Consider the following 17328-nt stretch of genomic DNA (forward strand, 5'->3'; position numbering starts at 1 on the left):
TTACTTTCAAACCAACAGAATTACAATTCTACTTAAAGTGCTCTGCATATTCGTTATTACATATACTTTCCGGGTTTTCATAAACAACATCGCCTTTTTACTAGAGCCAGTACAATGCATGTATGATTGCCTACCCAGAATTACTGTGTACATACACGTACATGTGTCTGCATTTAGGCCTATGCTTGTTTTTGAGTTCGTACAAACGGAAATTAATTAATGTCCTTGAGAGAGAGAGAGAGAGAGAGAGAGAGAGAGAGAGAGAGAGAGAGAGAGAGAAGAGAAAATTTACCACAGGTCTCGCGTTACTCGAATCGGTCTAAACATAGCAAATATCGATTCCCTATTTGTAAGGGGACAACAACCGCGTTTATGAATGGCGACAGATGGGGAATATAGTTCCTTGGTGAAGTAAGCAGCAACGATTTCACCGACACTAGGAAAATATTACCGGCTGAATAACTTCTTTTTTATTGTAAAGTTTTTCTGGATTCCATACAAGACCAACTTGAGTTTCACGGTCAACAGAATGCAACCTTGCAACGACACAACCCACGTTTGGATATCGTCAGGCAAAACGCAACTTTTCAAAAGAATGAAGGGAGGACTTACCCGATGAAGTTGTCCCCCTCGTGCGGTTCCTCCTGTATCTTCCACTCGTTGTCCAGGTCCTTGAGTATGACCGATATCCTGGAGGAGTTGTTCTTGCTCCTCGAAACCCGGGACATGACGTTCTTGATCACCGAGAAGGGCGAGTTGCCGTTCTTCGTGTTCTTGAAGTTGTCGACGCCTATCCAGTCCATGTCGGGGTTTCTGTTGCATCTGTCATTGTCGTTGCCCAGGGTATTCAGGGACTGGTAAGACCTCGAAAGGCCGGCACGAATGGATCGGATGGAAGCCATCTTAATTTTTTCCCCCCTTCGACCGTCGGAAATTCACCGAGGCACTTAAATTTTCCCTCCTTTTCAACTTCGTGAAACTTAAAAACTTTCAATACTAGGCCTATGATTTTTCCCACTCTCGGTGTGAACTTTACTAGGCCTACGATGCCTTGGATTTTTTTCTCTTTTTAATTTTCTGGAAGACAGTTGCGAAAAACTTTATTTGTTATACGAATAGCAGTGGTCACGGGATTAGCAGGTCGCTTTGATCAATCAAATTACTGTATAAACAGCCAACCAAATTTAACTCACTTAAAACCTCAAAAACTTCGTCAGGGATATTTAACTTTCAACGCCTACGAAGAAATATCACGATTACAACTTCATTCACAATACGGCCCTTTTTAAGTCATCAAAAGCACAAGTCATAGCACACTTCCGTACTCGAATCAACCACCGCTATCACTTACTTAGTAAGCAATTTAAAACAAAATCAGCATTCCTGCAGCGTAATCAAGCACCACGCCGTCAATGCGCCTCGCATTATCAAAAGGCACCGAGACAGACAGACAGACAGACTACCCGATAACGACGAGGCAGTCGCTAATGACTTGTGTATTTTATAAACGACTGAAAGCCGAGAGAAAGACGAACAGCTGCAGCTGAGTGAACTCAAGTCTTCGTCGTCCAATCCAGCCACTACCCGCGAGACCTTGATATGCGAACTGAAGACAACTGAAAACTTCTCTCCTCCTCTCTCTCCCTTCCACACTTCTATACCTGCAACACCAGCACACTCACCTGAACGCGCACGGACGAACGTACGCCCCCACGTGTGAGGCAAGGTTTTCGTTGGGGAACTGCGGGCGGACGGACGGACGAACGAACGCCGGCGAAGGCGTTGACTGTCTATGTGAACTCTTATAGGTAAAAGCCGAGTCCTTATGCAACGCGCTCTTTCGTATTCACCGCCGCCGCCTTTCTATTAGTCGCGCGACAGCATATCAACTCGATGTTACGCAAGCATGAAGGCAGAATGCTATTTTAAACAGGTAACGCCAGAAAAGCTTTTATATTAGGTCACAGGAGTGTTCATGGATTAAGAAAACCTTGTTAGGTAGCAACCAGGGCTCGATCGTTCGCGCCATCTATTAGGGGAATTGCAACATCCGGGTGGAAAATAAATACTGTTAGGTGATCTGAAGAAACTTATGTTTAAGTCAATAGTCGTTATTTTTAAAATATCCTTGGTGAAAATAATCTGGTGGATATCGATGATGCCTTTTTTGTTGTTTTAAGCTATCAATAATAGCCACCCTATTAAAAGTAACGGTTACGGTCGTTTTAATTTTATGGATAGCTCTGATAGGCACGATGTTTTTTCTTTCTTTCTTTTAGGACTCGTGCCCATTCAGTCTGCTTCTGTAGCATTAGAACAGCTTATGCAAGAACTCTAGATATGTTTGTGTGTGTGTGTGTGTGTGAGGCAATTATCAGCTTCACGCTTGATAAGATTCTCTCAGTTCATATCGGAAGTAATAAAGATCAGGCATCCAGTACGGGCGAAAGCAGTCTCACTATTATTTCAACGAATCCATAGACCGCCAGTATTTCCTCTTACATCTGAACAGTATATGGATAGATGCAATTACAAAACTGTTGATGATGTCCAAAGAGGTTTTAAAAGGCCATATATATAATATCCATTAGGAGGGGGTCCAATACAATAGGCCTAGACTTGTCCAAGCCTTGTTTGTTACATGGCAAAAATTATTTTTTTTTCCCTCTTCTTTTGCATTGAGATGAACGCCAGACAATTTATAAATAGGAAAATTCAATTAATATCGTAAGAAGATGCTGCAATACTGAAATTGGGAACTGTCAGTTTATTAGCATAGTCTACAGCTACGTATCTCTCCTAATTGTGGTTTTAAATCTTACTTTCCAAATTCTTGGCAAAACTTCACACATAAAATGGGAATTTTTGCTTGCTTTTTCTATATGTCTTTCTCTAACTTATTTTTTTTTATATTTCTTCAACTGAATACAACAAAAGACCAGAAAGAAAAGGATCACTAACAGATATAATCAGCTTGATAAAAAGGTGTCGTTTGACACCATTTATTAAAACAAACTAAAAACACACACACTTTAACATGGGTAGATTTTTGTTACTTCCATGACGATAACAATCAATTGGTCTCCTTGGTCCTCAGTCAACACTGATTTTAGTTTGCTGTAAAAGAAAACTGTTGAGATGGCTTTGTCTGGCCATCGGTTTTTTTCCGCCCTCAGATCTTAAAAACCACTGAGGCTGAAGGGCTGCAAATTGGTATGTTGATCATCCGCCCTCCAATCAAATACTATATCAAATTGCAGCCATCTAGCCCTAATATTTATACTTTAAGGTTAACCTTAGCCATGATCGCGCTTCTGGAGTCACTATGGGTGCCAACACAGGCCACCACCGGGGTTTAGCCGAGTTTCATACAGCATTATATACAGCACATTCAAATTAATCATACCCCAGAAACTTTGGAGCATTTTTTAATTCCTATATTTGTAAATCCTTTTAAATATGACCTCACCTCAAACTTCCTCAGCAACTTTATTCAAAAATACTTTAGCACAAACACGCAAGCAATAAAACTGTGTAGTTTATGGTTAGCTTGGTTCCTTGAATTATTTTACTGAAATTATTGAACTCTTTGGAGACTACTGAAATGGCTACAATCCTAGTTTATTTAAATGCAAAAGCAAATACCTGTATTTTAATAAATAAAATAAATGCCATCACAAGTTTTCCATGCTTTTATTACCACCATACTGTACCTAGGATATTGATATTTCTGTTACTCATTAGTAAGCACATGAAAATCTGGGAGAAAATTACTCAGTAGATAAGAAGAAACGGTCCCAACATCAATTATTCACGAGGCAGCTGACGAGACAGGCAACCTAATGTTCTTATGTAACTCAGGCCCAACGGACAAGGGAAGAAAAGTAGGGTCTTCTCGATTCTTCAGTAACTGTGGTGGTATAATGAGTAATCACTACTGATATTCAGCGCCTCAGTGGCGTGGTCGGTATGGTGTTGGCGTACCACCTCGGTGGCCGCGGGTTTGATTCACAGGCATTCCATTGAGGTGTGAGAGATGTGTATTACTGGTGATAGAAGTTCACTCTCAACGTGGTGCAGGAGTCATGCAAAGCCGTTGGTCCCGTTGCTGAATAACCACTGGTTCCATGCAACATAAAAACACCATACAAACAAACTAGTAGATATTCTCATTTGAGTATGTACAGAAGTCAACTAACAGCGAATTTCTGACATCATACAGATATCCTGTACTTATAAGCAAGTATTCCCATCATATGGAATTAAGGAATAAGTAATCATCTTTGTTATCTTTTTAATCTTATTTAAATAAGGAAGTGTCTTGACTTCACAATTTTTAGGACCTTTGTTCCTCAAGATATTTCTGTTATATCAGCATATTACTGTATTAGGGTACCTGCTCTGGTAATGTTGAAGAGATCTCTTTTTCAAATGGTATTTACTCTAATGGGTGAACTGGTGACATTTAGTAAAATTCAAACAAATTTTCCAGACTTATTTGCTCCTGTATTCCACAACTCACACCCTCTCAGTTGCAATATAGCAAGCCTTGTCCTTGTTGCAAAACTTCTCTAAACTACATCAGCATGGACGTGCACTTATAAAATCTAACAGCCCTTAGGATTGTACAGAACTGAAGTTCTCTCTACATAAATTACTACAGCCAATCTTGCACTTCAAGTTAAGTGGGTAACAGTGGCAGAGATAGCTTAGCCATATTGGTGTTTAGGAAGGAAGGAATACAGAATTTGGGCCAAAGTCCAAGCGCTAGGACATATGAGGTCATTCAGTGCTGAAAGGGACATTGACAGTAGGAAGGTTTGAAAGGTGTAACAGAAGGAAAACCTCACAATTGTATCATGTAACAATTGTTATGGAGTGGAAAGTCAAATGGAAGAAAGAGATGAACGAAGGTACAGTAACAGGAATGAAAGAGGTTGCAACTAGGGACTTAAGGGATGCTGGAAGGAACCATAAGTAATGCTGATAGTACACCATGTGAGGTGCACTGATGGCACTTCTCCCCTACAGGGATATTGGTGTTTGGGGTTTAATCCCTAGTTCAGCATTTTCCTAGTTGACTGTGATTGTGAAAAAACTACAAAATGGACGTCCTTTCTTTAAAAAGAGGGAAGAAATACAAACATGCAAAATTAATCATTTCTAATGTCTTAAATTACTGTATCACAAATTTAATCAAAACAATCAATACACAAATTCAATACACAATTATCACCAATCTGATCAAAACAACAAATTTAGGCAACATGAAACCGTAAACACAAATTTGGTTTTGGTTTTATATGTAGAACAAGCATTCAAAATTTTGTGAATTAAAAACCAGTACTATGCTGATGTGATTGTCACACCATCTTCATAATGTCTACAGTACAATACTGCCAATATGACATATATAAGAATACCATTCAACACATTAAATAAAAATTAATTTGAAATTATTAATATCCCTGATTTAGTACAAGATGATAACCTTAGGTAATTTACATGTACCAACCCATATTATTATAATTATTATTATAATTAATAGATAGTTCAACCAGACCACTTGACTATATTCACAAAATTATTTATGAAATATAGTCGTAATGTTAAAATACAGTATATAAACAGGGTTAAGACATATATTACCGCTAAACTGTAATGAATGTAATTGAATGTAATTGTAATAAAACCACAAGTTGGAGGTTTTAAATAAACAGGAAATCTCATCTCGTCTCTTTTGTGTGTAAATAATACTGATTCAGTAAATCAGATTCTTCTTCTGTAAACAGTAAACAGGAAGCAAAGCACCTACATGCCAAATAACTCAAATATATTATTAATAAAATTACTTTATGTGAAGTCTGTCAATTTAAAATGGCAAAAGGTAAAACATGTCATTTTTAAAATTTCAATACTATTAAAATTACTCTGATCAAATTCTATCATTATAATAATGTTCCACATTAATATTACAAACCTAATAGGGGCTTTGAAGAAAATTACACTGGTAAATAATATTTAGGAACATACAAAGCATTAATAAATAAAACTGGCTTAATCATAGAAAAGGGCAAAAGAAAACCAGAAACTACTTCCAAAATATTACACAGTAAATGCATATGCATCTTGTTAGATATCAAAAGTATGAAAGTACCAAAAGACAGTGTTAATTACATTATTCATAATGTTTTATGAAACATTTCAAGATGCATACACCTCTACTTATTCCAAGGTTTGCATTGTATTTTACCACACTATATCTTTAAGACTTTTTATAGCAGCTTTCCAGAGCTGTTATCAAACGTCACCACATAAGCTACACTTTGGCAAGTTGAGTTTGGTCCCGTGAATGAAAATCACCGACCCCAAATTCTGTTCTAAATGCCGTCTGACAAAATAAAAAAGGATGCAAGTTTTATACTTACAGTTAAAGATCTGCACCTATTAAGTTCCTCAATTCATTCATTATATACAAACACAATAAATTCCTTTGTTTTTATGTCTTTCAGTGTCTAAACACTACAAGCTAGACATATTTTTCATTTCCTGAAACAAGACTTATGCCTATGACTATAATGCAATACTTTAATATGCATCAAATTTGCATATATAGCAATATAAACTCTTAAATCTTAAATCTAAATAAATAGATAATTTATTTCATCTTAAATATATCCCTTGTGTTATTAAAATAATTCATCATACCAAAAAGTACAAGGAATCAACAAAACTGCAAAGACTCATTAGCGTTACACTGATACAGATATAATAATTTTACTGGCAGTATGTGGGTCAAAATTATTAAGCAAATGCAATACTTTTTGCTAATGCAATACAATTTTTGGAAGCAGAATACTATTAAGACTCTGGATATGGACGGACATTCAGAAAAACCCACTTCAGACATTATGTTCTCAAGTTTAAACTGTGACATTGTACCCTGAACCCGGCCCCCACCCCAAAAGTTTTAAGTAATTAAGTATTATTATTAAGTAGTTTAACCAGATCAAATATCTTTCTTAAGTAACATTTAACAGGTAAATCATGTCTTGACAATGTAGACTGATATTACATATTTCAGTTAACATCCACGGCCACACTCACAGTGACAACCTATAAATTTTACCATAAAATGTTTGAAGATAAAGCTCTAGTATAGGTAGTGCTATGTCATACCGAAAAACCAATAGTGGATTTCATTTTCAACATAATTTGTATTTCATAATTTCTATGTTGTACTCAGCTGACAATTTGTCAAAATAATGAACACATTTTAGCCCAAAGAAAGGCAAATAATAAACAGCAGCTATTGCAGGACAGTCTGTAACAGTATGCTTCATAAAGTAACCTATTTATGCCAATCAGTTAATTGTGACAAATCTTCAAGTATAGCAGAACTTTCACCATACAAACTGACTTACAAAAAGAATTTAATGGCACTCAAATTTTATTTAAAGGGGTGTGCTGCTACTAATTTAAATTTGCATGGATTTGTAGTTTATATATCTATATCTATATCTATCTATCTATCTATATATATATATATATATATATATATATATATATATATATATATATATATATATATATATATATATATATATTGTGCATGCATGTTTCCAAGGTAATAATATATACTAAAATTTGAAATGAATAGTATGCATAGTTTTCCAATATAACCCCACTCTCAAAACTGTAAAACTTGTTTTGCATATGGCATCAATATTAGTGTAAATATTTAGTTAACTTTTTCCTTAAAACTCCTATATTATACAAAAATAATATCTACTTACAAAAAAAGAATATACTGTAATATTTTTGGCCACAGTCTACACAAAAGCATCTTTAGAGATGACACATAAATACATATACAGTGAGTACTGTACTGTATGAATATTATGATGGAGGAGGTATATATACGAATAAAATTATTCATATAGTAACAGCCTGACCTGTTTTTCCTCTTTATGTACTTTGAAAAATCTAAGTTACTAAGGGAAAGTTACAATTAAAAACATGACGTCTACAAAACGTGCAGCAATGCTTCCGTACTGACTTGCATGTCTAGGCAAGCACCTTGTTGAAACTCAGACAGAAGAGATAGTAATATGCCAGATTTTCTGGAGTGAATGACAAATTTGTCTAAGCAGCAAGTTAAACGATATTTAACCATGCAACAAAAGGAAGGAAAGCATAGCAGATTTTTAAATTATAAACTGCACTTGGCACATGCATTCCTGACAAATATGCAGCTGAGGGAGAAGGAAGTAGAAAAACATTATAGTAATGAATCCCCTCTCCCACGAAAACCACACAAACAATAACTGCAGTTACTGCAACCTACCTTGCAAAACAGCAATATTTATAAGAATTCTAAAGAAAAGAAAAATCATAGCAGCACAACCCCTTGTCTGCATTATTACAAAAATACTCAGACTGAACTACAGTATGTCACATGAGAATTCTAACTCTACATTTCATTGAGATTCAGTTTTTCACTTCATATCTAAAAGATTCACTTATGATCTATGTTTATTTTTACTACTCTTATATTTTAAAGTTAAACTTCAGATTTATTTTGGACAAAACTGCTTGGTCATAATTTCACATTTATAGTCGGTGTAACATCAAATGACAAAAATCGATATTATGTGACCAGGATACTGGATTGACCATTTTGACCTATACTACAATACAGCTGTAATACCTTCTTTTATCTATCTTCACAAAAAGTAACATAACCAAACCAAAACCATGACTCAAGTTTTCATGAGGTTAAAACAAAAGATCTATTGAATGAAACCTGGAAAAATAACAGACTGTAGGAAATAGAGACATCACCATCGCCATAAACTGCTTTATGTTACCTATTAATATGTAAAATCAGTTCTCTCCACTCTTCTTTGCCTCATTCTCTTGTCTAAACTCCCAACAGGTCTAGGTCTTCACGTTTCCCTTTTATAACTGATTTCCTGGGTCTCCAAATGGTCTTTGTCCTGCTACTTCTGTAATTCCTGCTTTTCTGACAAAAGTTCCTCATCTATTCACATCACACGTACAAAGCATCTCCATCTTTAACATCTTTACTACAGCCTCCGGATACCACACATCCACCAATTTTTCACTCATAATGATAGGATCTTCCTACTGAACTCCAAAAATACATCTTAACATTTATGGTCAGAAATGTTAAAAATCTCCCAATTTTCTTTGTCAGTGTTTGTTTCTGCTAAACAGAGTAATATGGGCATTGTTTACTCATCAGAAATTTTTTCCCTCTCTACTGATATGACATTCCCATTTACCAGCACACAAGCCATCTCTCCCCATTTCATCCATGTTGTAACTACTCTCTTACTGCTTTCAAAACTCCTGCTTCACAGTCCAGTGTGCTTTACCTCTTCTAGGACTTACTCAACTATCATAACAGGGTTCTCATCTCCCATTCCTTCCCCATTTGTTCTTGTGATATATTTTTGACACTGAAAATCTCTTTCTCCTTATATATCTTGTAATCCTCAGCATCTCTTGTGTCACCATGTTACATCTTCCACAACCACCAACAGATATTCTCCTGAATGTACTTTTCCTTGCTTTCTTTCCTGAGACCATAAGACTGATCTTTAGCCTTCTCTCCCATCCACTCTTCCATTTTTTAAACAGACAAGTCATTTCCTTAAAGCAGCTCCCAGAGATCCCCTTTTCTGAACTCCTTTGTAGCTTCTTTAACCCTCTTACGCCGAAGCCCTAAAAATCAAAACCTCTCCTGTATGCCGGCGCCGGTTTGGAGTGAGCGCGGAAACGGAAAAAATAATTTTTTCAAAAAATCACAGCGCGCTTAGTTTTGAAGATTAAGAGTTCATTTTTGGCTTATTTTTTTTTCATAGCCTGAAGTTTAGTATGCAATCATCAGAAATGAAAAATAATATCATTATCATATGTAAATAATGCGATATATGGTAACGAAAAAAAAAAAAATTCATAGATAATTGTATTCAAATCACGCTGTGCAAAAAACGGTCAAAGCTAACGAGTTACTTTTTTTTTCGTTGTATTGTACACTAAATTGCAATCCTTTTGATATATAATACATAGTAAAACAATAAAAGCAACACCGGAAAAATATTATCACAAAATGATGTACGAATTCGTAACGCACGGACGTAAAAAAATGTTATTTTCAAAAATTCACCGTAATTCTAAATAATGTTCTAGAGACTTCCAATTTGTTTCAAAATTAAGACAAATGATTGAATATTACGATACTGTAAGAGTTTTAGATTAGAATTGCAGATTTCGACCATTTCGGACGAGTTAAATTTGACCGAATGTCGAAATTTTAATATATATATTTTTTTATATGCACATATTTCGAAGATGGAAAAAGCTACAACCTTCAATTATTTTTTATTGTATTTTTCATGAAATTGCGCACATTTTGATATATGAAACTCTATAAAAAGGCTAATATGAAAAGGAGCAAATATTAGGATAATGCGATTTACGTATTTCGGAGACTTGCGGCCGCGAATCGGCGCGCGGAGTGGAGGTAAATATATTTTTCAAAAATTCACCATAAATCACAATATTGTTTTAGAGACTACAAATTTGTTTCAAAATGAAGTAAAATGACGGAATATTACTAGGCAGGCCGTAAGAGTTTTAGCTTACAATTGCGTTTTTCAACTATTTCGGTAGAGTCAAATTTGACCGAACGTGGTTTTTTTTCTATTTTAATCGTGATTTATATGCAAATATTTCGAAAAAAAGAGAAAAGCTACAACCTTCAATCATTTTTAGTTGTATTCTACATGAAATTGCGCACATTTTCATATATAAAACTTTATGTAACAGCTAATTTTAAATGGTGCAAACATTTCGACAATCGCACAAAAAAATTCTGATTTTTTCGGAAGAGTTACGCGCGAACGTAATGTTTTTTTTTCATAAATTCACCATAAATCGAAATATTGTGCTAGAGACTTCCAAGTCGTTGCAAAATGAAGGTAAATGATTGAATATTACTAGAATATAAGAGTTTTAGCTTACAATTGCGTTTTTCGACCATTTCAGTAGAGTCAAAGTTGACCGAAAGTTGAAATTTTTGCACTTACGTTATTTATATGAAAATATTTCAAAACTGATAAAAGCTACAACCATGGGTTGTTTTTTGTTGTATTGTGCATGAAATTGCGCACATTTCCATATATAAAACTTTATGTAACGGCAAATTTAAAAGGGTGCAAACATGAGGACAATCGCACGAAAAAATTTATCGGAAGAGTTATCGCACGAACGTAAGGAAAAAGTTTTTTCATAAATTCACCATAAATCGAAATATTGTGCTAGAGACGTCCAATTTGTTGCAAAATGAAGGCAAATTATTGAATATTACTATAATATAAGAATTTTAGCTTACAATTGCGTTTCTCGACCATTTCTGTAGAGTCAAAGTTGACCGAAGGTTGAAATTTTTGCACTTATCGTTATTTATATGAAAATATTTCAAAATTGATAAAAGCTACAATCATGAGTATTTTTTTGTTGTATTTTACATGAAATTGCGCACATTTTCATATATAATACTTCATGTAAAGGATAATTTAAAATGGTGCAAAAATTATGTCAAAGTGACGAAATAATTTCCGAGTTGTGTCACTGATACTTTTTGGTGCGATAAGAAAGAAATTTGCGCTTGCGCGCCTGCGTAGCGATTGTAAACAAAACAACGCCTTGATCCGTGAACTCCCAGCATCCCCCAAGGCGCGTGATACAAAAGTTTTTGGCTGGTAGACCTATAAGTATTTTTCCGCGAATTTTTAAAAAAACTTTTTTGAGCCGACGTATGATACGTCCAATCGGCATACGGGAGACATTTTGACTCGACGTTTAATACGTCCAATCGGCGTAAGAGGGTTAATTGCTAAGATATTAACCTCCAGCATACAGACAAAGCATTGTATAGAAATCTACACAGCCTTCCTTGTAGATAATTTCTTGGTAATTATTTACTGATTCTACATATTGTTCGGATGAAAACATATTCCAACTGAAATACAAAATTTAAACTTACTTTAACAAACAATTTCCCACAATGGCACCCAAATCCATGGTGACACGAGAGTGCAAAATCAGAATGTTATTATATACCATTTTGAAAGAAGAAAAAACTTATTTCTTCAATATTGGGTGATTAGTCCTACCCTTTTGAATGGCCTACATTTCATATCTTTGTTGTGTGGACAGAGGAGCATTACTTGCAATTACTGAAACCATATACGTACAACAAGAGAGCTATGCAACACTAGAGCAACACATTTACGAGCATAATTCATGGAAGATAATGTTATTTCATGATTTACTGATAATTAAGCTATCCAACTTTTAAAAAACACTCAACTCGCACAAGTCAAAATGACCTTGTATTATCACTATGAATGTACCATAGAAAAATATGGCCCTCACCAGCCTTCAGTGTGTCCAATTTCATCATTTTACAATTGAAATTTTGTCTCAAACGGACAAGATAAAGCCACTTTACCTCCCATACATATATAAAGAATACCATAGCCCCTCTCTCTCTCAGATTTTGAGTTGTTATCGATACTATTATGGCTTTTTTGCTAAGCTACCTTTGTAGATGTGACATAATTTTGCAGGTGAATCTCGGAAACAATGAATTTAGAGGAAAGGTTAGCTTAGGCTAAAACTATATGGCATTACTGCTGGCTATGGGAAACTTTGAATGCTAAGTGTAAAATATGCTAGAAGGTCTTTGTTACTTATTATAATTTTTCTCTTGTCAAAGGCCAAACCCCTCAAGCAAAAATAAAATGAAGTTACTTTCATGATATTCTTGAGTTCTACCTCAATCTTCAACTCTGTTGCACCATATCCAAGTAACTTTACATAAAATTAAAAATGCATTAACTATGTGCATACAGTTTGTGGTTTGTGCATTTATACAAAATAAAAATATAGAAATGTTACCTATTTCTAAAATCATAAGTACCCTGTATAAATAAGCTACAAATATTTTATACTCAACACAGACAAATTTGTTGCATTTAGGCTACATTCTAACCTCAAAATTCTTGATTTTTTGAGTTACGATCAACTTAACAAACAAATTTTGAGCATGTGCTCTAACAAAACCACAATTAAGAGAATCTTGAGCCAAAGTTTCAGTTACCAAAATTTCCAACATGAGACAATGATAAATCTATCATCAACTTTACATTATTTAAATTAGGACATGGAAATACAATGACCATACAATCAAAGTTCTCTTTTCTGAAATTTTGGTGGGCATACCAATTACAAACAAATCTTGACGACTGACAATAACAAATGAAATGAAGAAATTATACTTTTCCTCTACAAAACTTGAAACATGGTTAAGAGAAGAAATAACTCAACATTTCTCTTAAAGCTACCTTCTAAGCATTTTACTCCTTTTCCTCTTAATTTTGAATTTTATAAGTTCTTTGTATGGCTGTAGTATTTCCACAGATTTGGTGAATGTGACCAGTAGATTTTATACATTATAAATACATAAATGCTTGAAATTCAAGAACAATGAGTTCTTCACCTCCAACTTCCTCCTACAATTAATAATGTACACGAGACCAACCAAATGCATTGAACACTGACTCTGGAATAACCTTCCAAGCACCAAACTAATTTCAGTGTTCTCCTGCTAGAAGACTGAACATTTATAAGGCACCAGCACAGATGAGACTAATTTCTCTCTTACAATTATTATGACTTTAAATTATTCACAAACTTGCTTCTAACACCTGGGTCTTGTTGCTCTCTATCAAATCAACTTTAAGTTGAGGTTCTGAATCTGTAGGGGTAACAGGAGAGAGGGGATGATGAGGAACAGATCCTTCTCCATCAGCAGGAAGTGGTGGCTTCCTTCTGTTCTGAGTAATGCGAGGTCGAGTTGGATGGAAGAAAGAATAATACGCCACCATCAAGACCATGGCCAAGAAAAATGACACAAAGTGGAACACTGCACCTGTCAAAATTACAAGAATTAAAATGTTGAATGTAATACAATCCTGAAAGAGTATGACAAAACTTAATAAGAAAATATTTAGATTTACAGTAATTAGTGGCAAACAAAAAAGAAGTATCTCAACTAGAAGAAACAGATCCCAAAGAATATTAGCAAACTAAAACATCTCAAATGATCATACTGTAGAAATTAGAAGATACTAAAGAGTAAGAAAATTTATCTTCAAAACCCTGTTTTTAATAAGCACTAAATTGGTATCATATGGTAGCTGTATATTGGAATATACTGCATGCGATGAATTCCTTGAAAGGAATTATATGACTAAGGTTTGATAAACACAAAATTATAATGTATTTAAACTTCTTTACAGACATGAATACTACAGTAATACTGAAAAATAGCCTCTGCTGGAAAGTTCAGCAAATATATACCCATACCAAACCTGTCTATAATTCCAGAACACAAGAATGTGAACTGACAGCAATGTTCCTTGCATTATGTCCCATTCACAAATGAGATCTATTACTATCTTCTAAGAAGCAGTTCATATCAAATGACGTATTTGTCAGGTTTTCATTCTATATGGTTAGAATGGTCTGTTATCATCTAGTTATAATTGTATAAAACTAGCGTGCATTAAAGTTACCAAGTACTAATAGTAAAAGTTGCAGTAATACAGTTACTGTACTTTATAAACTATATGGGCTATTCAATTTTGGTTGGTTATGTGCAATACAAATGGTTAAGAAGGTAGTGAATGGAGCATGTAATGTTATGGCAGAAGACTGATATGTATGAGTCTGAACTGCTTTTCAGTCAATTGTAATCTTACTAGGGACATACAGTGGGGTTCAGAGTCTTTCATCTGTTTTCAAAGAAATTTGTAATCTGTTTATCATACAGCCTAATGAGCTGGAGACAAAAATATGGGATTAGGCTATATCATAGACATGCTCTTGCTAGTTCATGTAAAACATATTCTAACTTGAAATAAGTTTACATTCTACTAGGAAATAAAAGAATAAAACATTGAAATCTTTACTCCTTTGTTTGATGACGAGCCAAACCCTTGACATTAATTTAGTTCCCCAGTTAATTTTCCTTTTTTTTGTTCTCTAAATAAAATCGCCACACTGAAGCTATTTTTGCGCAGGCTAACTTGAAAACTACGGACAAAACGTTTTCCCAACACAGAGGAAATGGTGTTGTGGCTTGATAAATTCTATCAAGGAGTGCTGTATGACAACATGCAGGCTTCAATGATTACTGCAGGTCATGTACATGAAACTTAAGATACGTCAAAATTCAGGAAAACTATTGAAATCAGTTAAACGCTCAACCTCCAACCCACCAGAAAAACTACTACTCTGTAAGATATAACTACTTGATACTCTAAACTTACCTGGAATATAATACCAGAGGTCTGGATTTGCATAAATAAGCCATAGGACAACCATAATCACATTTTCAAATTCACAGATAATATAATAGGCTATGTATTTATATTTTGTGGGCTCCTCCTTTTCATTAATGAAGCTGAAGATGTACACAGCAGCCAACACAAAGCTGGAAGTAAAAAAAGGTATGCATTGATTCTGCTACAGTATAAAGTTAGCATAAGTTAACTATACTTCTTTATAAATTTACTGTACACTTTTGAGAAAATGTTTGAACATATCTGCAGACGATAAACAATTAACATTATAGCAGTTTTAACTTTATAGCAGTTAATATAAACTGTAATATTACACACTATTCCTTACATTGATTTTCAGAGATTACCAAGGAAAATACTTAAAAGTCCATAACCTCCCTTTTACATTACAACACACCTCAGGTTCTTTTCAGCCCCAGCTCCCTATATGGGGTGCTAAAGTTCCTTGCAACAATCCTCTGAACCCAACTGCACTGCTTTCTGCATTTTAATCTCAAATAATTCGCCTTACTCTCTAACTGCTGGCATGTCTAACTTCTATAGCTTTTCCTTACTCCAATTTGCATCTTTTATTCAGGAAAAAACCATCCATGAAAACTCTACTAGAGGCTAGAAATATGACTCAGTTCTCCCCTCACAATCTATAATGACATGAAATCTGTTAAAACTAACATTAACCCTCAGAAGCCGGTAAAAATAATTAATATGCAGCACCCCAGACTGGGGAAACTTTGAAGTTGGCCAATTTAAGAAAAAAACACCTCAATGGAAATAAGATATACAAATGCACATGCTGTGAGAAAAAAATTCTAACAAATTTTCCCTACCTTCCACAAGAAGTAGAAAATTACTACTATTTACAAACCCCTTGTGGGGCACCTTTTACAAAGTTATACATGTTTTTCCTAATAAATAAATTTATTTAATTTTGTAAAATTATAATTACAGCTCACACAATATCAAAACAGATCAGAAATAAATTCTGTAACAAATTCTTGGAATATTTGTTTTAAAATATTTACATGTCTAAATTTACCGAGAATGACGATACAGTAACATTTTAGGATTTATGCATTTTTTTTTTAACATTTCCTTACAAAATTACTATTATAACTGACATACTATCATAAAAGATAAGAACTAAAACCAACAGCAACACCCTGGTATATTTGAGCAAATTTATAAAAAGATGTCATGTTAAACAGAGAAGCAGTACATCCTCCCTTGAAGTCAAGACCACAGCTAAGTTCTCAGCCAACCAGTCTCTCATCTTCGCCAGTGTAAAAGTTGCCATTTGTGAATTTATGGGCTATAGCAGTAATGGCACCTCTTTCCCACTCAATTCCCTCAAATCGATGGCGCCTAATATTGTTACTCATTATGAGTCACTCCGTTGTCCACCCAAAACCTGTTATTGCTACTCACGAGAGCATGTTCGTCCACTAAGGGTTAAATCAAACCTATTATTGCACCTCTTTCTATGATGGATTGCGTCATTCTTCAAAACAAAGACACACAAATACTGAAATCATCTGATCTCTTCTTCATGTGATCCACTAACACTCAAAAACCTATAGTACAACCTAATCCTGGTATGTGGAGAATACAGGTCATCACTAAAAGTTGAACATATTTTATGTGTGTGTACAAACTTCAGTCAAGAATAAATGTCTTGTTTTGGAAAAAATTAATTAAAGGAATTCTATCAGAATCACAATATTTTTTTGTTTACCCAGTCATTAAATACCTAAAGAACTGCAAAATGAGGAATAATATTTAACTTTTGGTTTTGGAGACAAATAATTAGATCAGGCCTGTACGATTAAGTAATTCATCAGGCCTATTTTAACCACATATCAATATTAAT

General features: G+C 34.5%; 2 protein-coding genes and 1 long non-coding RNA gene across 8 annotated transcripts in view; 1 reads left to right on the plus strand and 2 right to left on the minus strand.

Annotated features, from left to right (window-relative positions):
• The window catches only part of LOC135226425 (protein NDRG3-like), a 392774-nt gene extending 390929 nt beyond the window's left edge, over nt 1–1845 (minus strand). The window contains exon 1 of one of the 6 annotated variants that reach the window (XM_064265978.1): nt 1683–1845. Coding sequence is in view for 5 of the 6 variants with exons in the window: in XM_064265967.1 (XP_064122037.1) it covers nt 613–902 (290 nt within the window). In the remaining variant the exon portion in view is untranslated. Of the gene's footprint in view, nt 1–612; nt 1638–1682 lie in introns of those variants that run through there. The other 5 variants (XM_064265967.1, XM_064265966.1, XM_064265968.1 and 2 more) reach the window with 5 other exon arrangements.
• LOC135226428 (uncharacterized) overlaps nt 1–17328 on the plus strand; it is a 136162-nt gene that overhangs the window by 48749 nt on the left and 70085 nt on the right. The window lies entirely within an intron of this gene.
• LOC135226427 (XK-related protein 4-like) overlaps nt 11903–17328 on the minus strand; it is a 68448-nt gene continuing 63022 nt past the window's right edge. The window contains exons 7-8 of the mRNA XM_064265979.1: nt 15429–15592; nt 11903–14026 (exon numbers count right to left, since the gene is read on the minus strand). Coding sequence (XP_064122049.1) covers nt 13782–14026; nt 15429–15592 — 409 coding nt within the window. The 3' untranslated portion in view covers nt 11903–13781. The remainder of the gene's footprint in view (nt 14027–15428; nt 15593–17328) is intronic.

This window comes from Macrobrachium nipponense, chromosome 14 (assembly GCF_015104395.2).
Source record: "Macrobrachium nipponense isolate FS-2020 chromosome 14, ASM1510439v2, whole genome shotgun sequence".
NCBI classification, from domain to species: domain Eukaryota; kingdom Metazoa; phylum Arthropoda; class Malacostraca; order Decapoda; family Palaemonidae; genus Macrobrachium; species Macrobrachium nipponense.